The following is a 26,613-nucleotide window of genomic DNA, read 5'->3' as shown; positions in this document are numbered from 1 at the left end:
TCTGGTTGAACTTCAGCAGATCTCATTGGCATCAATATGTTGAGTTGCTGCCATGTGATTGGCTGATTGGGTTTGTGTATTGAGTGTATGTAAATGTGAAATCATCTCATGGGAGGGTTGTCCATGAACAGTGACATATTTGCATTTTTAGAGTAAAAGAGCTCAGGGGCAGCTGTAAAGTGAAGAGAGGTAATTCGATTTGGTAACGCTGCTTGAACAGAAGTATCGGTTAAAGCGTCCGCGGCCTTTGTTCAGGTCATTTAAAAAAAAACCAAAAAAACCTTATCAGTCTCTAAAGGTTTAGCAGCATTAACAGCATCTATAGTGTAAACTTATTTTCCATTTATGAATAGCCAGCAGCAAGATAAAATTACATGGATCCATTTCATGTAATCTGCATTACTAAACAAGCCCTTTACCTCCTCTCGAGTTTTCTGTTGATGAAGCTATACATCCAAGATAATGTTCCCTTTAGGAAGCTCCAGGGATCGGATATGGGAAGATGTTTTATTACAAATAAAGTGAAGTAAGAATATTAAAGCGCACAGAGACGCACACAAACATGCCAGGGTATGAAGTTCATTTCTCAGAATTCACTTACCGATCCATTAACCATCCCACCCTGTCTCCTGTGTCACATGTATCATGTGTTTTAACAGGTCTCTCTCTAACACACACACACATGCGTGCATGCATGCTCTCCCCGTGTGTTTAATTACAGCCATAATAAGCACTTGGATGGAAACTAAGTTTGATAAGGCCACTAATGACAAATGCGATTTGGGAAATTCCCTTTTCCCGCTCTCTCAGCTTCCTCCTCGTCATCTCATACATCACATCTTAATTATGAGTCTTCCTAATGTGTTTTCCTGGGATTTACTCTTTCATATTTCAAGATTGACAAAGAGCCCAGCAATTACTGTCTGTCGTTGTTACCGTGGATATAATATCTACAGTCACATGATGGCCTCCCAAGGTGACTAGGACGTGGGTTTTTCTAATGGCGATGTTGGGTGGCTGGTTGGGGGAGATGGGGGGGTCAGGGGTAAAAGTGGCATTTGTGCGTGCAGCTCCTTTTCTTGATTTATGTGGAGGCTGTAATGACATCATATTCAACAGCCGAAAGGGTAATAAATTAGATATCAGCTAATGGAGGCTGAGGCTCTTCCTTTGTTAGCGTGCTCCTGTTCTCTGCTCACATCGCTCTTTTCTTTTCCCCTGTGAAGTAAATACGCTTTTAATTACTTTCACATAAATTTTAAAGTGTCGTTTATTCACAGCGAAACTACTGACAAGAAGATGCTGGCATTAAAGAGCCTCTCTACAACGTGAACCTGTCGTTGCATTTATATTTAACTTCTTTTCTTCTTTTTCCAATGAAAAGTCACGAAATGTCTTTTAAATAAAGCTTCACGTGTTTTATGTTTGTGAAAACTGCTCCTCAGATCTGATCAGTAAAGGTTTTTTATCAAAATTGTGTACATTCGACCCAGTGCTGGATCCATTTTAGGGAAATGACTGATTGCAAAAGTCCCTTGAAAGTCTCTTTTCTTAGAAAAAGCTCTGGAAATCCCCTTTAGCTCTGTTAGCTTTTTGAACTTGTAGCTGCTAACAGGCTCTCGCTCGGCTCTGGCGGCCAAAAATAAAAACTTCACTTCATCTGCAGTCATAGCACATCCATGATTTTCTGGCAGCATTATAATAATAATCGTCATTTACGAAAAGTCTGATGCACATATAATGCACATATTTCGGTCAGAAAAGGTAACACACACTCCCTTAGAGATTTGCCTGGCAACCACTGGTCACTATGGAAAGCATTCCCTGACCGGAGGCAGGAGGTTGCTGACAGTCACTGTGAAGTAGATTGCTAAAGTCCTAGTCACGCCGTCCTAGAGACCACCTGTCGCTGGTGAAGTTGCTGCCAGCATGAAATTGGTCATAAGAAGGAATATCACGCTGGAACGAAATCCCCCCCACAAAAGATGGTGTGCAAGAAAGACTGCAAATGCTTGCAAACTACTCACTGAGCTTCAGTGGACTTTGAAAAGGTGTGACGCAAACCAGAAACTGCGAACACTCACCTTCAAAGTAAAAGCTGCATCTTTTGCTGAGGCATCGCTTTAAAAGTTTTAAGGTGAACGTTCTCCGTTTCCAGTTCGTTTCACACTTTTTTACTAAAGCTCAGAGAGTAAATGGCGAGTCTTTGCCGATCACTTGGTATCTTCAATGCAAACCCTTGGCGACCGTGTCAATCTGCTAGGGACCAAAGAGATCACAAGGAACTTTTTGGCGCTGCACCCTCACTGTGACCACTTTCACCTGGTAACAGGGAGCAGCCTCCAGCAAACACTCACCAACCTGTCAGGACATACACGTTTCCCTACCCTGACTGGTCTCTAGGCCAGTGTGGCTGACACATTGCTGATCGATGACTGATCACACTTCCTCTCTTGTTGCTTCCCAGAGGCCCACTCTGAGTCAGCAAGAACGCTGTTCTGGGCAATGAAACCCGCTTTTAATTAACATTTAGTTACCATTTCACCTGAGACCGCAGATTTACTTATTACCTTCCAGCAAGCATTCCCGGTAGAGATCATCTTTATGTGTTTGAGTGTTTTCACCGCTGCATGGACGTGACCCTGTCAGTGGCTCATCAGCGTGCAGTCATTAAACAGCTGCACTCATCTTTTAGCAAATAACCAGTCGTCTTTCTCCGTGTATAAACATTTTAGGAGAGCTGTCAATTATCCAAACACTGACCTAAAATTTCTTTCTCCTATTCCTGCTGCCAAAGCAGCAAAACCGCACCTTGTTCTTCTCTGCAGGCCGGTTCCACTCTGGAAAACTTTTGGCAGATAAAGCTAGACTCACATTTTCTTTCCTCTCTGTATCTACACAGAAAACGGATGCATTTAGTAACCTTAAGTTTCAATGTCAGCTGTGTTTATTGGCTTCTTAAACTGAGTCAACATGAAACCGAGCGTGTGCGCCTCAAAACCCTTCCAAAAATAAACACTGAGCACGACATCTAGCCTTTGACTGTGGTATTCAGCGGTGGGTCTGACAGCGGTGCTTTGTTCTGTCCATTAGACGAGGCGGTGAATGTTATTACATGTCCCCGCTCTCTCATTTTTCCATCCTGCCCTGTTGTTTTATGTTTTTTTATCATTAGGATCGTGCACAAAGCAGAATACTGCAACACTGCAGAGACGATCAATATTGAATTTTTTTTATGCGACTTCCTCTTATTTCTTTGTTATTATTATTATTTTTTGCATGCATCAGTAATGATGCTGGGTGTTGTTGTTATTGTTGTTGTTTTTTAACAACAGGGGTGAAGTGTGTCATCTCTGCAGCCTGCAACATCCTGTGCAGTAAATCAGTTTCCTAGTTTCTATTTGTATTTTATTCTGTTAGCTGTTTATTTTTCTTAATGGTGTCTGGGTGATTGCATCAGTCAAACAAAAAAACCCAACTTGAATGTAATTAGCAGTTTTTACTGCAGTCATCGCAGCAGCATGGAAACCTCAACATCTGCTTTCCCTCTAAAAACACCGGGCCGAGGAGCGCGAAGAAGACAAACACATGTTGAGCTCTCGAGCTTCCTGTAAATGGTAATGTGCCTGTAGTGTGTTTATTGTTATCAGTTTTAAAAAGAAAAAAGTGTAATAGTCTGGACTTATTTGTGAAGAAGAGAGTTATAAGGTCTTTCTCTTTAACTTATTGGAAGCAGCTCAGTAAAGTTTTCTTTTGTTTCTGTTTCCACAGGCGGTCGGAGGAGGAAGTGGATATGGACAAAGTGACGGCCGCTATGGTGCTGACGAGCCTCTCTACCAGCCCGCTGGTGAGGAGCCCACCTGTGAGAGTCAGTGGTAAGCATCATTAGTACTAAATAAACAGCCGTAAATAAATATTTCCTTTTTATGCGTCACTTGGCTATTTTTCTAATAACATAGCAGAAGTTTTATGAAAAGCGAACTAAAACAAGTCGCTGAGCCAATAATTTGTGTGTTTTCCTGTACACTGAGTTTCATTCCCTCACAGCTGTTATCTTGTGAATGCATGTGGAAGCTTAAGGTTGATAAATTACTGCCACCTGCTGTGCTGTAGGATCATCTCATCAATGAGCTGTGGAAATCCAAAGAAAAGCACAATGAGTCTGGATCTCTGCCACTCGGCAAAGTGGCGGAAGTCCAAAATGCTCCATAACTGCAATCTCGTGAAACCATTTAGGCGGTCTTTGTAACCAGCCTGCTGTCCTTTCAGCCGAGCAGACGCGCAGCCAACCACCGTGCACGTGGTGTCACTGCCGTACGTCATGCACAGATGAACACACTGGGCTTTAAATGCTAACTGTACACTTTTTATCTAAATGTAGTCATGTAGTTTGAGATCACACAGCGTGCACGGAACACAGAGCACTGCTGATATCTCTCAAATGAACCAATAGTCTTGTTGTTCTGACCACTCAGAGCCTGTGCTGCTGGTGAGCCACATCCTCTTTTATGTTAAATGTTCTGCCGAAGAAACGAGTGAAGAGAGAAGAGAGAGGCACCCTGCCAGGAAGCAGCTTCACTAAACCAAACTGGGTCTCTGTCTCTCTCACACACACATGTACACTCTCTGCAAAGTTTTCCCCTGCTTCACTAAGTGAAATGCCTTTTGTGGCTGATATTCAAAAGAAACTCTTCTTTGATGTTAAAAAAAGAAGACCTTGGAAGTGTCTCGGTGGAATCACACAACAGGAGAGTAACCTTTATTTTCTTGTGTCATAGTGAAGACTGCTTCTGGGAGGCTCTTTTTTTGTGAAGTGCAAATATAGCTGTCTGAACCTAATTGGATGTCTTGATCTCATCCTTTGTTGTGTTTGTAGCATTTACAGATATAACTAAAGAAGTTTGAGCTTCTGTTAGATAAGTTCTCAATCTCCTGTTCCTCTGTGTCTTCAGAGGGTCTGAGTGGATCGTGGAAAGACAATGGCTCGGCCGGACCCTTCACCCCATCGAGCAACAGCTCCTCGGGGGGCTACTGGAGCTGGTCTGCTCCAAGCGATCAGTCCAACCCCTCCACACCATCCCCACCGCTCTCTGCAGACAGCTTCAAGCCCTTCCGTGTACCCAGCCTGGGAGGGGTGGGGCCTGGCCCCGCAGGACCTGAAGACCCCATTCTGGATGAGCAGGACGGGAGCAGCCTGCTCTTTGATGAGCCCATCCCTCGCAAGCGCAAGGTGAATACCGTTTAGCTGGGTAAAAATCCTGTGTGGGTTCTCCGGATACTCCGGCTTCAGTCCAAAGACATGAGTTTAGTGGGGTTAGGTTAATTGGTGATTCTAGATTATCCATGTGAATGTGAGTGTGAATGGTCGTCTGTCTCTCTGTGTTAGCCCTGTGACAGACTGGCGACCTGTCCAGGGTGTACCCTGCCTCTCGCCTTGTGATCTTGATGCGCTTCCCCTGTCTGACACAGATGGTCTTTTTAAGGCACATTTCTTTTAAAGAGAGGGTGGAGGAGGGTGAGGCCACTGAGGTGATCATATTAGCTATATCCTTACTCAATGACAGAGCCAAGAGTAGGACAAAAAACACATGAAACAGAGTGTTTATAGCAGACTGCAGCCTGAGCCGACTCCCTGTGAGGGATTACTTGTACATGCGTTGACCTCGTTATTTGAAATCTTTAAAGCGAGTATCACTGCTGTGCGGGGAAAATCATATGCACAGGAAACAAGGACAAGCATCAAATGCCCCTTCAAAATGATGAAAACCACTGCACGCTGTCACAATGTTTTCCCAACACGATTTTTCGAGTCAATTGAATTTATGCTGATATCATCTCGATGGTTCTGTAAATTTAGTAGAAAAGAGACGAAGCCAATAAAGATTTGAGCCAAACTCAATGGTTAAACTTAATTTTTGTTAGTGTGTGTTTTTAGACTCAAAATACTGTTGAAGAACTTTAACTGTACAAAAGCAGTTACGCTTCATGGATAATAATCAGTAGCCAAGTTACCTGATAAACATCTGCCATCAATGCAGCATCAAGAGAAATAAGAATGACTGTCAATCAGGGAGTTATCAGCACTAATTATTTCTGATACAACCATATTAACATGGTAGCAGTTTTTCATTGTTAAACATCAGCACTGTTAGTAGTTAATCATCACGGGGTTAAGGGAAGGAGATATGATGGTATGTTTCCGGGTGCTTTTGTCCCACTTGTGGCTTCACTTTTATTACCATGTGGTGCATTAAAAGCTTTTTTTGAAGGAACAGTCGCACTGATCCTGATAGCAGGCATATCTGGAGGTAAGAATAAAGGTCGTGAACTTGTCTTTGAGATCCCGCCACATGTACATGAGCTGGTTGATTTCTCTTCTGCAATATTAACCTGTGAGGTTACCGATGTAATTTAGTTTCTGACTGATAGGCGGAGAGGGAAATTGGACAGGAAAGGACACAAAGCCTTTTTTGCTCCGGTCTTGAGTTTCGTGTCACACGTCCTCGCCACACACACACTTTCTTTCACACTAATCATTTCACCTCGTCTCATCACTACGCGCCACTGACAGCTCATCACATCTACACCACGCTGTCACTCGTTATTTTGTCCGACGTATATTGCGTCGCTCTCTCTCTCTGCCTTCATCTCGGGGCTCTCCTCTGCTTATCGGCGCTCCTGTGTGCCAGTTTGCCGACGGTATCATCCATCTACCCCTCCTTTCATTCTTTCCTCTCCCCTGCTCTCGCCTGTTTTCTCCCCTCTCTCTTCCGTTCTCGCTGCTTGAGTGTGTCCTCCCCAGACATTTGTCCTTAATAATTACTTCCTCAGCCTTCGCGTGTGGCTCCTCTCAAAAACACAGTAATGATTTGAATACCCTCAACGGCAAACAGAAAAGATTCTGCCGGCCCTCTAAAAAAATAAAGAAAAGAAAAGGGGGGAAAAAATCGATAGACTCTTTAGTGAGCTCCACGTTGGCGCAGTGTACTCGGATAATTGGGAAGATCACAAAGAAGGGCGTGGAGGGAGGAGAAAGAAAGGGAGAAACGGGAAGACAGATGAAGGTTGTGGATGAAAAATTAAAGAGTGACTAACAGGAATTACATGAAAAAGGAAGAGAGCGCAGACGGAGGCATGAACAGCGTCTCCGAAAGCTCCTATAATGTTGGCTTAACAAGTCGCACTCACACAATCTATACGTGCAGATGCCAGGCTTCCTCGTCAACTTATCTACATGCTACTCGCGTGCTCTTGTTTTTCTCCTGGCAGCGCCGCACCGTTTGAGGCTCCCCATTTAATTAACTGTGAAATGTTGCTTTAAAGGGGCGCACACGCTCGCCAACACACAAAATCGGCTTTTGTTACGCAAAGACAAAACAATGCAATCGGGGAAGGGGGGCACGTGATTGTTGTGTGTATGTGTGAGAGTGTGTTTCTGAAAGAGAGAGAAAATTAGAAATAAAACATGTTGTCAAAGTTAAATCAGACTGCGTAACAATAGCTTGACAGACGTGGCTATAAGACCGTTTATAATAGCTCGGAGCGAGAGTGCAGGAGGGCAGGGAGGAAGTTCATGGGGCTCTTTTACTCCATGAAAACAATACACAGTCTCTGTAGGACGCCGGTGGTTTAATTACATTAGGCAGATCAGAGATACTGGAGCATCACCGCCATTGTGTCCACGGTAACACCAGAGATAGATGCTGCATTAAAGCTGTGTGTCTATTTTGTTTTCCTCCCTGGTTTTAATCTACATCATTTCAAAGTGACACTTTATAGTGTAACGCAAAGACTTTAAATATGGTATCATAAACTGATCACTCTGAAGGAGATTGCATTTTTAAAGTCCTTTAAATTCCCAACGTAAACATGGCATATCCGCATTTTAATCTAGGACAGGTATGACGTTGAACAGTGAATACTAGCAGGGTGTTAGCGAGGCAGTGCAGCAGCATGTTTAATCTGAGAAATTACATTTATCTCCATATATCGCTTTAATTTAGTAAATTATGGTTATTTTACTCTAAAAACAGCCCCTACATCAGAATGTTGTGATTTCTATGTATGTGTTTGTTCGTTTAAAATAAAATGGCATGTGATGTGCAAAAGAAAGAGCAAGTTGCAATTTAAATTTTACACTTTTTAAATGGAAATAATAGTATATATATAATAACCAGTGGATATATTTTTTTGTACCTACTTTGCTACCTGAGCGAATTTTCATTTTTGTGCAGTCTTAAACCAACTGTAATGTTATCAGTAAGTTTATACTGTACATTGTCCACTTGATTAGGTACACCTGCTCGTTAATGAAAATGAGAGTTTTTTTATAACCTAAAAAAATATTTTTCTGTAACCTTTATCTGAACATGTCTGTGGTGCAGATAAAAGAAGCTTTCATGTGTACAATTTCTTGTTATGTACCCTGCAGTTGTTGCGTGTGACTCTTTGAAGTTGGCATCAGAGCGCCAGCGAAACACTGATGTGCTGTGTGTCTCCTGCAGAACTCCATGAAGGTGATGTTCAAGTGCCTGTGGAAGAACTGTGGCAAGGTGCTGAGTACTGCCGCTGGCATTCAGAGACACATTCGCACCATCCACCTGGGGTAAGACACAGACGGTCTGCATACACACCTGAGATAAAGTCCACTCAAAGCCTCAAAAACGGCTCTGCTGCTCATATCCTGCCTCTGGTTGATGACTTACGGGTTATCAGCATAGTAATATGTCCCAGTGATACTGGATAGATGGCTAACCTGACCTTTAGGTGGAGATTTACATTCATGATGTATTTCTGTCTGTCCTGCCCCTGCGCTTGTCTCCCAGTCGTAACTGTGACTCAGACCTCAGCGACGGTGAGGAGGACTTCTACTACACGGAGATTAAGCTGAACACTGACTCGGTGGCCGACGGGCTGAGCAGCCTGTCCCCAGCTTCGCCCTCTGTCCTGTCTCCCCCGCCTCCTCCCCCGTCTCCTCTCCCCTCGGTCAGCCAGCTGCCAGACTCCCATAAACCGACTCAACCCTCTGACACCAAGGAGCCCCACGCCGGCGGTACCACGCCGCTCAGCCGCTCTGCACCCAGCGCTCTCTACCTCATCCACACGGACCATGCCTACCAGGTGATGAAGACTGATGTGCTCTGTATATGTCCCTCAGTTTCTCACACATTACTGTCGAGGTCCTTGTTATGCTGACGATGTGTCACAGTGTTCGTAAACACACTAAAGATCTCGCAGCGACTTGTGGTCCCTCCCTCCCTATAGCAGCTGTGCTAACAGTTGCGGTCTATCAACACACAAGCAGCAGGTTTGAATAATTAATTAAAGGTTGAAAAATGACACAATTTATCTATTTTAGCCTCGGTTTTCAGATTATTGTTTGAAGAATAACCGCCATTAGCTTTCCATTAATATCTGTGCATCTAATATTAATGCAGAGCTGCACGCTTGAGGTCTGACATGAGTAGTTATGTTTCTGATAAAGGCCAAAAATCTGCCTTTATTCTTTGAATAAAGTATATTTATCCGACCATTAAAATCTACCTCACCTAGAAAATAACAAAATCAAGAGTTTTTTTGTTTGTTTTTTTATCAAAAAAATGTAATAGAAAGAGAAATCTGACCAAAAAAAAAGAAACCTCCTCTGGGTAAACTCGGTGTCAGAAAAGATGGAAAAGTCCCATCTCCAGCCAATCAGTAGCCTGCAGTATACACATGTAAAGGACAGGTGTAGTTTCTGGGTAAAAAAAGGGGAAGTCATTCACCTGCTTTCTTTCTAATGGCCAGCAGGGGGAGACTCCCCTGGTTCCAGTTGATACTAAGTCTATGGGGAACAGACCCTCAGCTCTGTTGGTTGTGACATCATTAACACGTTTCTGATTAGTTTATGGTCTTGAGCACAAAATGATAATTTTATAAATTATGGCTTTAATTGGAAGCAAAAAAAGAGATTAAAGCAAGGTATGCTTTAGGGCGCTTGATCATTAAATCAAGTTTCAAAGCAGAAAAAAATGTTCAGCTTGAGGCTTCGTAAGAGGATTTCACTAACCACTGTCTGACATCCCAATACAAAGAAGCTCTGCATCAATTAACAAATACTAAAAGAAATAAAAGTATTCCAATATGCTGAATTTAAATAAAAGTTAAAAATAGTGACCTTTGACCTCTGCCTTCAGGCCACGGCTCCAGTGTCCATCCCGTCCAGCAGCAGCAACAACTCGGCCGGCTCGGCGTCCACCAGCTTCACTCCCACCAACAGCTCCAGTTTCAGCATCTCTTGGCAGTCGCCACCCGTCACTTTCACCGGGACCACAGTGAGAAAGCCTGGCTCAGCCTTTGCTTTCACGCAGCTCGTCTTTCTCTTATTCATGATCTGCTCTCGTTCTCCAGGTGTCTCCCAGTAAAAGCCAAGGATTTGGTGACCAACGTTCCCAGACCATTGCAGTGCTTTCGTCCCCTCCCAGAGCCACCGCTGCCCTCAGGTACTGGACTCTCACAGAGTCTCACCTTATGACTGGTTATAGCTTCAGTTAAAGGTCGAATTAAATCTTTCTCTTTCAGCTTGTTTGGTGCAACCTGAAAAATGGAATAAGGCTCTGATTTGTGTTTATCTATCTCTGCAGTCAGTGGCGTAATTAAAAAGAACCAGTTAGCTTAGCACAATGGTGGGACTGGGAGGAGACAGATGTCATGTTTTTCCTTAGCAAAAAGGAAATTTCTTCCAACATATGGACGCACCTCAAAAAATTAGAATGTAAAAAGTTGAATATGTTCCATCAGTTATTTAAGAAAGTGAAATTTAATCTATTCTAAACTCATTACATAGAAACCATAATGCTTCAGCATTTCTGTTTTAACTTTGATAATTGTGGCCTACAGCTAAAATAAATATATCTCACGTTATTAGAATATTTCATTTTGAGTTTGAGTAAACTGCTATGAACACGGTTTAAATAGTGCGTGCCTGTCAGTCTACTGCAGCGAACACAGCCACAATCATGGGGAAGACTACATGCTTTACGGTCCTCGAGATGACAATCATCTACGATCATCTACAGCCCACACAGGGAGAGTGAGCCGCAGAAGGTCACTGCTGTAAAGGCTGGCTGTTTGCAGACAGCTGTAGTGGAGGATTGGAGTACTGTGGGGGGGATTGGGACCAAAACTGCCAAATATTTTGCTGACCGTGTTATTGCTGTACCTGATTGGCCATTGACCTGAACCCCACAGAGGAAGTATGCGCTGTTGTCAGGAAGAAGATACACACAAGTTGAGACAGCGACTTCATCTGCAAACATGTGGAACATGTCAGATAGATTTGTGTTCATGTTAACCTCTAACATGTTGTAGTCTTCCCGGTTTTCTGGTTTTGGTTTTCAAATGTATGCGGACAAAGTTTCAAATAGTGAGGTCAGTGTAAACACGAGTAATCTCTGTGAGCTGAAAACTCGTGATTGCTCTTTTTGCTCGGTTATGACATCTTAGATGATGTCCCTAAGTAGCTCCACCCTCCTGCGGCTTTGAGGGGCAACCAGTGAGAAAAAAGCTTTCTTCCAGGGAGGCTGGCCTTAAAAGGAGAAGAGCTGATCAGTTTGTTGCAGTGGGCATCTGGACAAGACGAATAAGAGTCCAGGAATAATAACGCCCAGTGTTATAAGCATTGTGCTGTTGTTTGTTATGTCGTTAATATATAACAGCTTCATGTGTTGTTGGTCTTCATCTCTCCTCCAGTCGGAAGGTGCGTGGCGAGGGGAAGAAGTGCCGTAAGGTGTACGGGATGGAGAACCGCGACATGTGGTGCACCGCGTGCCGCTGGAAGAAGGCCTGCCAGAGATTCACTGACTGATCGTCCCCCGCAGCTCGCCAGACAAACAAGCCATGCAGTTTTCCAGCTGAGGAAAACAAGGGGGAAAGGGGGGGGACGTCATCCTGCATGCATTCGGTTTTCTTCAGATCAACATCGCAACTGTCTGTCAAGCTATGGCCCCGCCCTCGTTCTCCGGCTCCGTCCCACACCCCACCCAACCTCATCAGCTCCACTGAACCATTCCAGCTGTGGAAGCAACCGCAGGACGGCAGAGTCACCTTTCACATCGCCGTCCGGGATTCCCAGCGTGGGCTCGCCATTCCCTTCTTTCCCAGTTTTTGGGAAAACCTCGGTGCAGCTAAACAGTGTAAAGAAAAAAAAAGATTTCTGCAGTTTTTTTTGTTTTCTTTTTTTAATGTTGGGTTCAGTGTTGCATCTTTCTATGTTTTGTACAGCTCTGGTTTTTAAATGAAAGTCTTGTCAAAGAAGGGGGTCGAGAAAAAGGCCAAATGATTTTTTTTTTTTTAAGTGTGTGTTTTCTCAAAAAATTAGAGTAAAAAACACTTTTTTATCCAAAAGAAGAAGGGAACTCTCTGAAGTCCGTTTGAAGAAAGCTATGAAAAAGCACGTGGAGGTAAAGCTCGCAGTTTTTGTTCTTCCTTCGACTTGTTCGTCCCTTTGTATCCAATTCTGGACTTTGAGGTGATCTTTTATCCCGGTCCCTCACGCCTCCCGGACAGCTCCGAGGGAATGCATGCGTGGCATAGCCGGGAAGGGGTGGTGGATGGTCGGAAAGGAGGAGGAAGAGACACACACACGTACACAAACACACACGAGATGAATGACCATTGCAAAAAAAGAAAAGAAAAAAAAAGAACAAATAAAGCAGAAGATCCAACTTCCAGTCAGGGAAAGCAGATGGACCATACGAGTGATCTACACACAAACACGGTTTCTTCTCACACAATCAAAAGCAGATCACGTCGACTTGTATTCGTTGTTTCTTTGCTTTACCAGGGATGTGATTCTGAAGAGAGCAAAACAAACCAGCAGCTTAAAGTGTATGCAGCACTATCTCAACAGCTTCTATCTTTCATGACAACTTTGTAACCAAAAACTCCAAAAACTTTATCCTGTCCTTCACGTTTTGTTTTGGGTTTTTTTGGTTAAGGTGCCATGTTTAGTGTAGTCGGTGTCATTTATTTCTTTTTCTTTTTTTGGGTGAAACTAAGACTGTTTACCTACCTGCTACTACAATGTGTGTTAAAGACCCTCCTCATAGCACTGGAAGTCAGCAGCATGCGACGCCATTAAACGTTCAACGCAATCGCCCTCCTGCACCAACTTTTACTCCAACAAATTAAGTTTGTTTACATCCACCACAAAGGCGCCTCGCGATGACCTGATATCCAAAAGAAGGGAGGGCTGAAAACCCAAAGTGAGATACTTTTTGTGTAACACAGTTCCTTTGTGGTCCCTTTTAAAAGCTGGAAGTGTTTCCGCGTCATCTCCTGACTGGACGTTACAGAAAGAGTAATAATATTTGTCCGCCCGCCTGCGGCTGCTCCCCCTTAAATTCTCTGCAGCAAGCTTTTGTTTTCATTTTTGGGAGAGCAAAGCGGCACTTAATTAAGTCACTCCTTTGGCGTTTAACTTAATTCACTCGGAACGCAAAGCTTTGGCTCACAAGAGTCCATGTGATTGGCTGCTGAGGTGAGAGGAGGTTAAAAAGCCTCCTTTCTTCCGCCTCAGAGCCAGGAAGTAGAATCACGAGGCCCGAGCGTTTACAAACGCGGACCAACTCTTTCCATCTGCTTTCTAAGATCGTCCTGAAAGCCTCGACCTTTTTTGGGAGGGTTTCTGTCAAACACACTCTCTCACACGCACACTGGCGCACAAACAGGCTTCATCAGAGTTTCTAAAAACCAACACCAGCTGATAAACTCGCACACGCTCGTCCAGTTTAAGCGCCTGAAAGTCGTGGCGCTCTCTTACGTTTGATCAGCTGTTTCTAACTTGTTCCTGTATTCTGTATATATTTGTTTTCCTTTTACGCTCCTTTTTTGTTTTATTTTAATTTTCATACATATGAATATACACATCCATATATATATCTATATGAAGTGTTTATGATTTTTGTTTTCATGTTCTGCTGAGGGAGACTCTTATGTGGCGTCATCGGCTTCATAAACTAAGCTCGTTAGGCTCTTTTGAGTGAGCGTGACCCTCACGTTACCGCCTGGAGCTCCTTCACGTTAACGCTCTCCACTGCCGGCGCTGGGTCAAAAATTGCAGTTGATTAAAACCTTTATCATATTTCCAATTCTGCCACTCCGCCACCCCCATCGTTCCCCGCCCGTGTCACGCAGGCCCGCCTGCAATTAGTTTGATTGACACCTCAGTGTGTTTGCGCTCGCTGGCTCTTGTGTGTGAACTCTGAAGGAGCCCCGGGCAAAGCGCGTGTGTGTGTGGGGGGGGGGGGCTGCTGCTGAAGCTCGGTGCTCCTGCACTCCCCTGAAGCGTCTAACGGCCCGTGGCGTTTCTCTGTCTCGTCCACTCCTGATTTGCCCGCACTGGGGTTTAAAGATGTTTTAGTTGAGGCTGAATGGGGCTTCTCGTCTCAGCGTCTGGATCGTTTTCCTCCACTGATGTTTAAATTTGGCAGCCAATCAGATTCAGTCAGGGTACTGTCCAGAAATGAGTCCCTTCAGTTGTTCAGTTCATTCAGAGCACCGGATAATTACAGTGGCAGCATTTCCAGGCAGCTAGTTTTTCCCTCTCTCTGCGTTGTCGAGCCGATCTCACGGTTGACAATAAGATTTGGCCAAAATAAGCTCATCTCACTCCCTCGCTTAGAGGTGATCCAAAAAAAATTACCTCAAAGAAATATTTGCTGCCATATTTCTGAAACCCGTCCATGTCCTCTTGGATCGTGGGGAAGCTCGATGGGATTTGTTTTGTGGACCGTGGCCCGATCTGAGAACATCTCGATGGCCCAAAGATGGCCTCGTCGTGACGGTGCTTTCAGAGACACTCTGCCAGGATTTGTCTTTGCATGCTGTACGTCCTGGTGCCCTCGGCGGAGGGAGAAACAGAGGTGCTAAACACTCAACGCAGTGCTGTTTCTCCATTAACTCCATTTTGTAAACATTGTTTTGCTGTAGAACATGAAAATAAAAAAATAAAAAAACCACCCAAAAAACAAACAAACAAAAATACACAGTTGTTTTTTTTAAATGCTTTTATTTTGGTGACTTCTATTGACGACTGTCTCCTCGCGTCTGCAGCTCAGCCCTGTGAATAGATGGAAAACACCGGCAGAATATTAAATCGGCTTATTTTCTATTTCACATTGAATCTGAGCTCTTATGTTTAAGCTTGGAAGTTATTTTCTGTAACAACAAAGAGCTTCAGAATAACAGCTGATGAAAATCGAATCGCAGTCCATGTACTCACTGGTCCTTGAGCTTTCAGGCTTCATCAGCAGGTTCGGTTTTCATTGAACTGCAGATCATTGAACTGAATATGATTCTCTCATTTTATTTCAGCTGTGCAGTCTCGGTCTGCTCGAGTCTGAGCTTCAAAACGTACTCAAAAGAATCAAATATTCACCGTGCAGGAGGGCTCGTTTCATAACAGTCTAATAATTGGTTCATTAATAATCACCACAGCTGGTAAAATTAGGACTATGGGAACTAAGTTACATACTTATGGGTTGTAAAGTAGCTTAAAATGGGTTGTTGTGTTCTTTTCTTATTTTTGTCACATATACTGTTGCAGTTATACTCATATTAAAATAATCAGACTAACAAATGTGATCCCAGCCAACCAGAAACATCTGCTTCAGAAGACCCGCAGTTCAAAACTGCTGCTTGTGAGGGGCAGCCAATCGGTGCTGGCTAAAAATGAAAGGGGCTAAACTCATCAGGCTTGTACTGTAGCCCGTCATATAAATAAGGATTATTTCAAACTGTGAGTCATGCAAAGCTACTCTAGCAGAACCAGAGAATAAAAGGCTCATTATAGGAAAGTAGCACAATAAATAGGTCCCCTTTTAAATTTGCCTTTTATCAGTGCTGATGAAGACCTTCAAAGGCTCTGGATGGAGTGAGTAAACGGGCAGTTTTTTCTTACCGTATACCGAGCATGATGAAATTTGACAAAACATGCAGACATATGGCTGCAGCATCTTGTTATTTAACTATCAAATGGAGATATTTGCAGAGATGCAGAATAATTTATAATTTACTCCCATTTAGATGAAAATAGCAGGGGAAAAAAGATCACGATGTTCATCATTTTACCCCCAAAGTGACAGGTTAATGATGTGCAGCACACCATATGGCAGCATCTCACCGATCAGATCATCTAACTTGTTTATTCATATTAATCTGATCTCTCAGCCCTGAAACCTGATGGGATTTTGGGGGGTGGAGGCGTAAAGACGAGTTCAGAAATGGGCTATCATTATAAACACGTGTTCACACAGCTTAATTAAAACGGTGGCATCAAAGGCCCACGATAGGCGGGCTTGTTGCTCGAGAGGGAGCCATATGAATACTTATGAGGACTTTTTTTGTTTTGTTTTTTGTTTTCTTGTCACACGGAGCGGCAGCGGCTGGTCTGGCTTTTGTTCTCTGTCGTGTTTACTTCGCTGCTGCCTATTAAAGGGCTGAGCTGTGATTTATGAGCCGAGTAAAACAAGACAGCATTACTCTACTTACGGACGATATAAACATCAACTCTCATGAGCTATGAGGGACCCTCTGTGTGTGTGTGTGCGTTGCACTTTGGGCTGTCACTGCTCCTGAACAGTGGCAGCTTTAACAGCAGTTCACTTGTTGACAGTTTTATGAGGACCCCTCGTTTGTGTAAGCTGATCCTTAACCAGATCAATATTTCATACGTGACGACGCTTGTTTTTGTGACAAGAGGCTGACACTTAATATACCCTGTATCATCCACCTATGAGGTCAATATATGCTACAGTACAGTATATCTAAGCTACAGTATCGGTGTGTATCAGTACATTGATGTGATATCTCTAACTATAATACGATCAAAATTCCTACTTTTTTTTAATTTAAAGTGACGGGCTGTGCCTTTGGTCAGGTGGCCCCCCCCCCTCCCCGGCCCCCCACCTCAGCTGTGTCTGCAGACGTGCCACCCACCCACGTCTAGTGGGCGATAATGTGCGTGAGCCCACGGTGCTGTTATCTGCCCCTGCGCCCTGCAGTTTGCCTCACAGACCCTCCAGTGTTCTGCAAGGCTAACAGCAGGTGGCGCTCTGCTGAGACTGGGGAACAAGTGTGTTTGCAGTGTCAGAGCCTTCCAACTCTGGGCTGGTTTTTATGGCTGCTGTGCTAACTGGCAGGATTTTTTGGGGGGGTGTCTTTGCCTCTTTCCAGCTGCCAGTGCAGCAGCAGGGGGCAGCGTTGTTGTTGTCGATTTAAAAGGGTAGGGGCCCTCTTCTCGAGTCCGTCCTTCATTCATTCAGGAATGTGAATAAGGAGGAGGAGGAGGGTGGAAGGATGGGTGAAATGGCTTTGGGAAACGCTCAGAAGTCCTGAGTGTGTGTTTCCAGGAGCTGCTCCCCCCTCTCGACCACCACCTCTCATTTCTGGTGGTTACCTTTTGGAGGAGTCTTGAATGTGCCTTGATGAGCGTGGAGTTTCTAGATCGGACCTCAAGCCGTCGCAGCGTTGTGCTCTGAGAAACTCTGGAGGAATGTTTCTGGTGCTGGCTAGTCTGAGTTCTCCTGTGAGTCGTGTTCAGAGGCCTCTTTAGCCCCGTCTCAGCTCCAGAAAGAAAGATGTTGCAAGATATCTGCGAGTGACTTTTCTACTCTTTGCTGTAAACTTCTTTTTTTGATCCAAACCTGATGATGATAATGATGATGATACTGTGTTTCCAATGTGTTTTTCCTTCTCTTTGCTTTCCCAAACATGAACCCTCTCTCCCCTTTGTGTAAGGGCTTGTAGATAAATATATGTTGACATGAAGAAGAATCGCTGTCGTGGTGCAATCTCGATATGTTTGGGAAATCAAGGAAGCCTCGTTTTCAGCAAACGGCATGTGAAACAGTCGGTGAGATGATCCATTTTTAGCGCTGAGCTGCTAAGCGGCTTCCACGGGAAAACCTCAACGGGTATCGCTCGCGTTCGGCGTGAAGGTGAGGCGATCAGGTAGAGAGAAGAAACTCACTTTCCGTCAGCCGGAATTCTATCATTGGATTTTTAATCATTCGGAATGTTAATTCGCTAAATAGTCGAGACGGCGTTCAGTCTTTGTTTTCAGGGTATTTGTGCCGCAGCTTCCTCAGTTTTAACTCGAATATGCAACAGAGAGCTCGGCCCTCTCTCCAAACTGGATCACCTCACTGGCTGTTTTATTTTGATTACAATCATGTAGACCTCAAGAACTCAATGACTGTCGCACTGGATTTTTACACTCCTTTTTCAAACATTATATATATATATACATATATATATATATATATATATATACATATATATATATATATATATATATATATATATATATATATATATATATATATATATATATATATATATATATATATATATATATATATATACATATACATATATACATATACATATATATGTGTATATATATATATATATATATATATATATGTATATATATATATATATGTATATATATATGTATATGTATGTATGTATATATATATATATGTATATATATATGTATATGTATGTATGTATATATATATATGTGTGTATATATATATATATATATATATATATATATATATATATATATATATATATATATATATATATATATATATATACACATTGCTCTGGTCTAACTGTATTTTTAATACTGCATGTGCATGCAAATAAGGAAATTATGGGATAACATGACTTTATATAAATGTGCTCTACTTGTGCTGTGGCATCCAGGACGGGGACTCGAGAGCAGCCGGTGTAGTCCTCGGTTTTCTTTTAGCTAAACTGCGTCACAGTTTAGCTTAAAAAGAAAATCCCCTGCTTTTGTTTGCAAATCTCTTTAAAAGTACCCGATTCCTCAGCTGGTTGGATGCTGAGGACGAATTCTTTGTCGTCCCCCCTCCTGCATGCACCCCCCTTGGGAAGCTGGATTGAAAAGACACCCAAAGCTTTGAAAAGGCCGATGTTTTCCATGTGTGGACATCAGTCACAGGAGGCCTGAATCATGTGGTGCTTGATTGAATCAATTGTTTACACCACACACGGTACAAAATGATTCGAGAGGTCTAACCGCGAGTTCCCTAAAGCACGGTGATTATTTAAAACAACATTTCCCCGATTTTAAGATGTTTAAGTAACTTTGCAAGGGGGACTTTGTTTGGCGGCGGCTGCTCTCCGCCCTGACGTGGTCGCCACGGTATGTTGCGTTTTTCTATCCTTTTGAAGCCTCTAAATGTAAATGTTTGATATGTGTTTCCAGACTGTAAACTAGATGCAACACATTTTCCTACTCCAGAGTCTGTTCAGTGCATCAGGTGCCACAGTTGGGCTGTAAAATCTCAAACACTTCCTCATCTGTTACCACCGGCGACCGCGGCTGGGAGCGGTTCTTCTACGCCGAGGTGCTTAGGGTGTCATTTCTTGAACGGGGTCGGTTCTGCTTTTGATGCAGCTGCCAGGCGTCGAGCAAACTTAAAGCAGCGAAGGCGTTTTGAGAAATCTTTGCTCTGTTGAAGCTAGGAAGTGAAAGTATATGAAGCTAATGTCAGCAACGCCGATATCCGGAAGTGTCCAATGGCGCGGCGCTCAACGCTGCAGACACTTTGTGTCCTTGTGGTTGAAATGTTTGCATGTCCAGTACATGTACTATGGAGCAGTCCCAGCAGCAGCTGGCATATGCCACAACTGCAGGAGCGGCACACTATTGTCCACTTTTTGTCTCTCGGCTTCTCTCTGTGACACAGAGACTGGGAGAAACGGAGGAGGAGGCTGAGTTGGTGTGCAACAAAATCCACCTCCAGTGTATTTGAATCTTAAATTAAATGACCCATTTGTTTGTTTCAGCTGCACAAAAACCAAAGCATAAAAAGCAATAATTTGCCAGCGTCAGCAGGGTTGTGGCCCAGACTGTTTCTTAGTTCTAAGTTTTCTATTTCAACCCAAACCAGAATCAGTTTTGTTGCCTAACTGTAACCAAACTGAAAAGAAAAGCAATTATGATGCTACGAGCTCTCCCACCAGCACCGCAGAAAGTAACAAGTCTGGGTGAAGAAATGCTCCACCGCACCATTAAACAGGTGGATGCCATTTATAGATCAATTCAGTCACTGCAAAACAGTCACACTAGAGAAAACAGTGGGTGGAGACCGAGGGTGACCAATATTATTGCAGCCGTGTGCGAAGAACCTGCGGTCTCATTGACTTCAAAAAGGTTGCATCAATGACGAAGACCATGTCTTCAACGTGACTTTGGTTCATGAAGATTGTGATAAAACAGCAATAAGACGGAAACCATCTGCGATTGAACACGGCCAAGTTCGCCAAGTTACATCCAATCTGTGTTGATGCAGCGATTCACTGATGAAGCAGCGAATATCACAATCTGTAAGTCCAGTCCGAACCTCACAGATTTAAAACATGAAGACAGAACAACGATTTAACTGCAAAATGACAAAGGCGCTGAGTAACCTGTAAGTAGGAATACACCCAATGGCAACCAGTTGAGTCGAGACCCCGAATGCGAAGAGACGCGTCATTGATGCAGACTGGCTCAGGTTGGTTGCAGCGTGCTAGAAATCTGTCTGCGTTTCTGAATTAAGCAGGGACTTCGCTCGAGTCCCTGTGAGGTAAATTTAATCATCAGCTGTTCATCCGAGTGCCTGCTTGAGTTTTGTGACCGATCAGAGTTAACACGACAAAGCACCCTGCCAAAGTGACAGACTTCAAGCAGATGTCAGATTCACTGCTCAATCCTCGGGTCTGCAGTTTGCCTTGTCTGCTGTGGAGTATAATCAAGACTTTACATGGCAGTTATGTGCAAACCTTCCAATCTGCCCACGAATGATTGGAGTCAGACTAATTGTTTCACCTTGCGATCAAAAGTGATATTGGTTGCCTCACCTTCTTGCAATCATCCGATGAATTTGGAAAAAGTTTTCCAAATTCGTTATAGGTTTTTTTAAACCTATTCACATGGAGGTTGCTGTGTCCTGTGTTTGCTCTAGTGTGACTGAGCCGTCAGAGGCGCTGCTGTGGCAGAGTGTACCGAGCTCCTTCTGTTTTTCCCAGTCTGGAGGTTAAGCTAAGCTGACAGGCTAACTTCTCCACAAGCTTCAGAGGTTTTCTCGACTCTCATCAAGAAAACAAACAAAGACTTTCTTGATGAGCTATTCCTTTGGCATTTGGATGCAGGCTGTGATGACTGATTAAGATAGTTTTCAGATGGAAATCAGTTAATCTTTGCAAGTGCCACCTTAAACCAGACAAAAGGATTTCCTCTGGTATCTCCTCCAGTCAACATTATGAGCCTGTAACACCCCCTCTGACATCTCAAACACCGTCAGCTCTGAGAGAAACACTAGTCTCCCAAAGTCTCTTCCTCCTCCTATATGTGCTGAAAATAAGTCCTAGGAAGCCGCTTAAAACTTCACGATGAGCTCCAGTATCAGTCTCACAGGCCTCCTTCCTCCTGTGCCATCGGGAGTAGCAGCGTTATGTTCTCACGAAGCTGGCGTCTTGCGCCGGGGGAGGGGGAGGAAAAGTCTAAAGACGGGGATGGGCGGTACGCGGCCGATGTAGGGATTTAGCTCAGACCATTTTGGGGCGGTACGAACCGTTTCCAAACTGGCGATGCTCTCTCGTTTTCATCCATCGCTCAAGCAACCGCATCATTTATATCAGTCGGCATCATGTATCAAGCAGGATCTGTTAGGATAATATGCAACCGTACATCAGCGACAACACATTTGTCACCTTTATTTCTTTGGGCTTCTGTCACTGCACGCATTAAACAGTGATGTAACACAACACAGACCTCTCTCATCTCCACACACGCAAGCAAGCAAACACAATATGAGTGAAAGAGGTGTGAAAGCCCACTGAGTGAGATCATGGGTGCGATATGTGGCCCTGCTGCTCAGCGTATGTCCCCGTGGTTTCAGATCTCATCATGTGACGATGCGAAGAGCTTGCTCGTGTCTCACCGGGCCGCTGGTCCAAAAACACAGATCCGCTAAGGAGTTATCGGCATCTGTGTGTGTGTGTGTGTGTGTGTGAGAGAGAGAGAGAGAGAGAGAGAGATGATGGACTGTGTTTCCAACGACCGCCCGAGGTATGTCCCATCTGCTCAATGTAGCATTTATACCTCCTCCTGTTGTGTTTGTGTTGTGCAAGTGACCACAAAAGCTTATTTTGTGTGTGTGTGTGTGTGTTTGTACACCTCTACTCCCTACAAAGCCTGGTCAAGCCATTCCTGCAACCATAAATGCACATTTCAGTGTTCAAGCTGTCGTACCTCATGAATTTTCACCGCCCTACACACACTTCTGCTCACACCAGCCCAACGGCCGCCTGCGTGATTCATTACCACACACACTGGCATCTGCGGAGCATCACCTTCCATCAGGCAGCCAGTATGAGCTGTAACTCCGCGTTTACAGGACGCGGAGGCCTCTCTGAGTCAAGAGCGCAGACGATGTTCGGTGTTATCGGTGGAGCGCGTGAGGGAGGGGGCGGGGGGAGCTGCTGCTGTTTGTGCGTACGCGTGCGTCCGAGTCTTTGAATAATTGACGAGGACGCTGAGAAACGGGGCACGCACGCAGGGCTCCCCATGTGTGACCTTAGATGATAAGAATCGCTGCTGCCCGTGGAATCGGTAGCTTGCCTTTTACTGTGAGGGTGCTGGGGGGGAGAGGAGGGGGGGGTGATGGAGACACACATGGGTCAGTTTTACCCGAGACAAAGAGATTTGTGCAACCGCAGGCTCTGGTTTTCATGATGGTGGAATCGGTTCTGCATGTTGGCGCCACAACAGAAGGTCTCAGATGTCCGTGGGGCCGATCACGTGTCTGATTCCCCCCCCCCACTTCTCTCTTTGCAGGGTAGGAATATGCTTATTCACATTATCGTGAAGTTTGAAGAGAAGATCGATACCAGCTGCTTGTTTATTATAAAATTATAGAACAATGTGCCGCAACAAGTTGGCTTACAGACGAGCGGAAGACTGACCTACCCACACCTCTAAACCAGGGGTGTCAAACATAAGGCATGGGGGCTAGAATTGGCCGGCAAAACCCCCAATCTGGATGGCTCTGAAAATGAAGAAAAAATGGCAAAAAAAAATTGACTTTTAACTGTGTTTTCATACGTTTTACAGCTTTTTCCTTCCCCACACTATTATACTGTGAGCGATGAGCTGCCCACTTTATTATTTAGTTATAATTTCTTACAGTTTGAGCCCAAAGAGTCGCACTGACAGATTTCATTTCACTTACTACAGTAGAAAAACTTTATCGTGTGGAAAAACTGATTTGCTCTTGAAATGTGTGGTTAAACTTCTTCACACTGACAGAAAGATGTTCCGCTGAATGTGGCCCACGATGGAAAATGAGTTTGACATCCCTGCTCTAAACTATTTAACTAAGAGGTTTTTTTTGGTTTGTTTTTTATTTTCTTTCAGTTGAAAACTTTAACCAGTGCTGGGGAACACACATTGCTTTGACTAGCTCCCACAAAACCCCACGGCACAGTAAATCCCTTTTTGTGCTACACACAGGTGGGAAACGGGATCATGGAGCCCACATAATGACTCATACTACAGGGTCCCCTGTGGGACGTGTCATTAATGCCTCCCTTCATAGCAGCGTATCGATCTTCTCGTTCAACTATTAACAAGAAAAATCCAAAACGGCCCAAATTGTTATTTGGGATTCCCGGAGGTTTGTTTTTTTCTTCTGCCTGCTGGACCTTACACACACTAAGCCATGTTTCGACTGAATGTTCTCTTTCTGCACATTTAAACCAGCCTGCTTCTTCATAACTCGCACGACAACAACAGCTGTCAGTGTCACACACTGAGTCTACACGGGATCCTTTTTGAACACAGCACACGACACAAAGCACTTGCAGTAAAGATCTATCACAAAATGTGTACTCTATTGCACCAGTGATGTTATTATTATAATGGCATTCTTTTCCACGATATTATCAAACGACTTCTATCGATATATATATACATACATACATATATATATATATGATTTTTCTCCGGTTGAGAAGAATCGGTGCACACTGACTGTTAAATCTCCTGTACCATTTTGTTTTTTCTTATCTGATCTGTGTGTGTAGAAAACGCCATCGTTCTTGTTGTAAAATTGTGTTTACTGACAAAGTGCGTTCTGGTGCTGTTGTTGTTTGACTCGGTGTAGAGTTTAGACCTTCTCCAGAGCGATCTGTGTGACTACAAGTTTCTGCAGGCGTCTGGTTATAACTGAATAAAGATTTTTTGGCAGCTGTTTGTTAGCTGCTGTCGGTGTGTCGTTTCTCCTGAATGTGGCGCTTCTGTGTGAGTGCAGTTTAACCACACGCTTCCTGATAACACAAAGTGTTCCTTAAGATTGTTTATTTGAAATGATGTAGGTCAATTCTACAAATCAATTTTAGAGTTAGTACATTTCTAACAAGCTCAATATTTGGTATGACATCCTTTATTCTTCAACACAGCTTGGATAAAAGAGTTTCTTGTGATTTCTTTAAGTAGTCTTCAAGAATAGTTTTCCAGGCTTCTTGAAGCACCTTCGGATGTTTGCTCCCTTTTGTTCTGTTGTCTGATCCCACACTGCTTCAGTTATGTAGAGACCCGAGCTCTGGGGAGGCCAATCCATGACAGATATGGCCATTATGTGGTTTTCTGTCTAATTATGCTATTATTGTATTGGCCATGAGTTTGGGATCATTCTCATGCTGACAAATAAAGATTTTGCTGATCTGATGCCAGTATTACATAGTGGATCAGAAGAAGATCCCCATTCACTTCCCCATTTCTTAAGGACATGACTTTCAGATACTGTTCAGTTGCTGTAGATAGTTCAGGCCTACCAATACTTCTTTTGTCCTCCACTTGTCCAGTTTCCTCAAATTTTTTAGGGGCCAATGTGCACACTGTGCTGAGATACAGAAGTTCTCAGTTAATGGCTCAAAAATACTGTTTTATGGCAGTGAATCTGCGACTCCACTAAAGAAATTGGAGCAAATAAGTCTTTGTAACCAGCTGCTGGTGACAAAATGTGTAAAGATACAATTTAAACTTCTTTACAAAGTTGTCTGTACACTGAATATTGCTTCATCCATATTTTATGTGGACTTGGGTCAGTTTTACGTAGCTTAAACAAATATTTCTCTGAAAACGGTCAGGCATGAGGACTGGATTGAAAATGAGTGAAAAAAAAACAGCCAACGTGTAAAGAAAACCTTTGAAAGCCTGGAGAACTATTGCTCGAGACCACTTTACAAGAAAGTCTGGCTCCTTGGAAGAAAAATATAAAGAAATGAGGGGTGACTCGAGACTTTTGCACAGTACTGTGGTAGGAATAACAATTAAATACGAATACCAACTGCTTTGTTAGTCATATTATTGCAGTCAACTCTAAATTTATACTTCTCATTTTACCGCTGCTTTAGCCCAGACTTCAGGTCTGATTTAAACGCTGATCAGATCAGTATTTTAACTTTTTCCAACTCCAGTGTCACTGAAACTGCTGCTTATATATTTAGAAGCCGGTTACAAACATTTTGGGCCTGTCGTCTCCTCTGACTTCCTCACTTCTCCTACATCTCCCCTCACTGTGACAGGCAGCAGTAATGACTGTGAGTCAGTCCAGCAGCAGGCTCCAGGCTGTCTGGGTCGGACTGAGACGTAAAAGCAACACAAGCAGAGCATCTGATCTTGGCTGCCCTCTTGTGTTCAGTTAAGGTATTGCAGCTCTGTAATATTTGTGTATTTAATGTAAAATGACATCATAGAAACTAATGAATAAACACAGTAGGGTAAGCAATGTTGCCTGAGTGACTCCCCACTCCTCCCACATAAAGTCAATGAGCACTGAGTCAGGTTACTTCAAAAGTCTTTTAATTAGAGTGCATTTCTTGTCTCCATGGTTCCATTCATGAACAAGTGTGTTTGTGTGTGTGTTGAATAAACGACTCCAAATAAAAACGCCTCAGATAAAAGGCTGCAACAAATTTGCTCATGGCTGGAAAGTGTTCCCGACCCTTGGTCTGCATGGCGACGTTAATGGCGGGGGGCGAGCTGAATCACGCACGATTGGACCACCAGCAGGAGAAGACTTGCACAAGGTTGATTGTGCATCCAGAAGAGGGGAAGGGTTACAAATCAGTAGTTTAGTTACGCTGGCATCTCAGAGGAAGCCCTGGCTGACTCCACACTGGCTCTGTTTGCCCTTCGAGGTTCATTGAGCCTCCATCATCACCCGTGGGTAGCACGCAACTCGATTCATTCATTGTTCAGTAGTTCAATAGTTTCTAGGATGTGCAGGATCAATAGCAAGCTGAAAACAGTGGTCAATGAAGATGCACCACTAAGTTTACCTTCAACACTCAGAAATGGTGATTGATCTCTGAAAGCAACATTTATTTGTTTTACCCAATACTGTATGTATCTGTGCAGTCTGCCAAAACTCTACCACCAGAATCAGAATTTCAATTATTTATGCAATTCCCCCCAAAAAGCAGGAAAAAGCCTGTTAAGCTTAGTGCGCATATTCAAAATAGGGAGGGAAACCTTCTCTGTTACAA

At 43.6% G+C, this 26,613-nt stretch overlaps 1 protein-coding gene across 2 annotated transcripts in view; it reads left to right on the top strand.

Annotated features, from left to right (window-relative positions):
* Positions 1–13,150, top strand: part of znf704 (zinc finger protein 704) — a 51,221-nt gene extending 38,071 nt beyond the window's left edge. For both annotated transcript variants that reach the window (XM_084919967.1, XM_084919966.1), the window contains exons 3-9: positions 3,772–3,875; positions 4,953–5,230; positions 8,505–8,605; positions 8,826–9,120; positions 10,176–10,313; positions 10,390–10,481; positions 11,731–13,150. In XM_084919967.1, the coding sequence (XP_084776093.1) occupies positions 3,772–3,875; positions 4,953–5,230; positions 8,505–8,605; positions 8,826–9,120; positions 10,176–10,313; positions 10,390–10,481; positions 11,731–11,845 (1,123 nt within the window). In that variant the 3' untranslated portion in view covers positions 11,846–13,150. The remainder of the gene's footprint in view (positions 1–3,771; positions 3,876–4,952; positions 5,231–8,504; positions 8,606–8,825; positions 9,121–10,175; positions 10,314–10,389; positions 10,482–11,730) is intronic.
* The last annotated feature ends 13,463 nt before the right edge of the window (positions 13,151–26,613 follow it).

The sequence above is a fragment of the Perissodus microlepis genome, chromosome 22 (genome assembly GCF_051167445.1).
Source record: "Perissodus microlepis isolate ML-2025 ecotype Zambia chromosome 22, ASM5116744v1, whole genome shotgun sequence".
NCBI classification, from domain to species: Eukaryota; Metazoa; Chordata; class Actinopteri; order Cichliformes; family Cichlidae; genus Perissodus; species Perissodus microlepis.
Note: the sequence above shows the minus strand (reverse complement) of the source record. Positions and strands in the feature narration are given on the sequence as shown.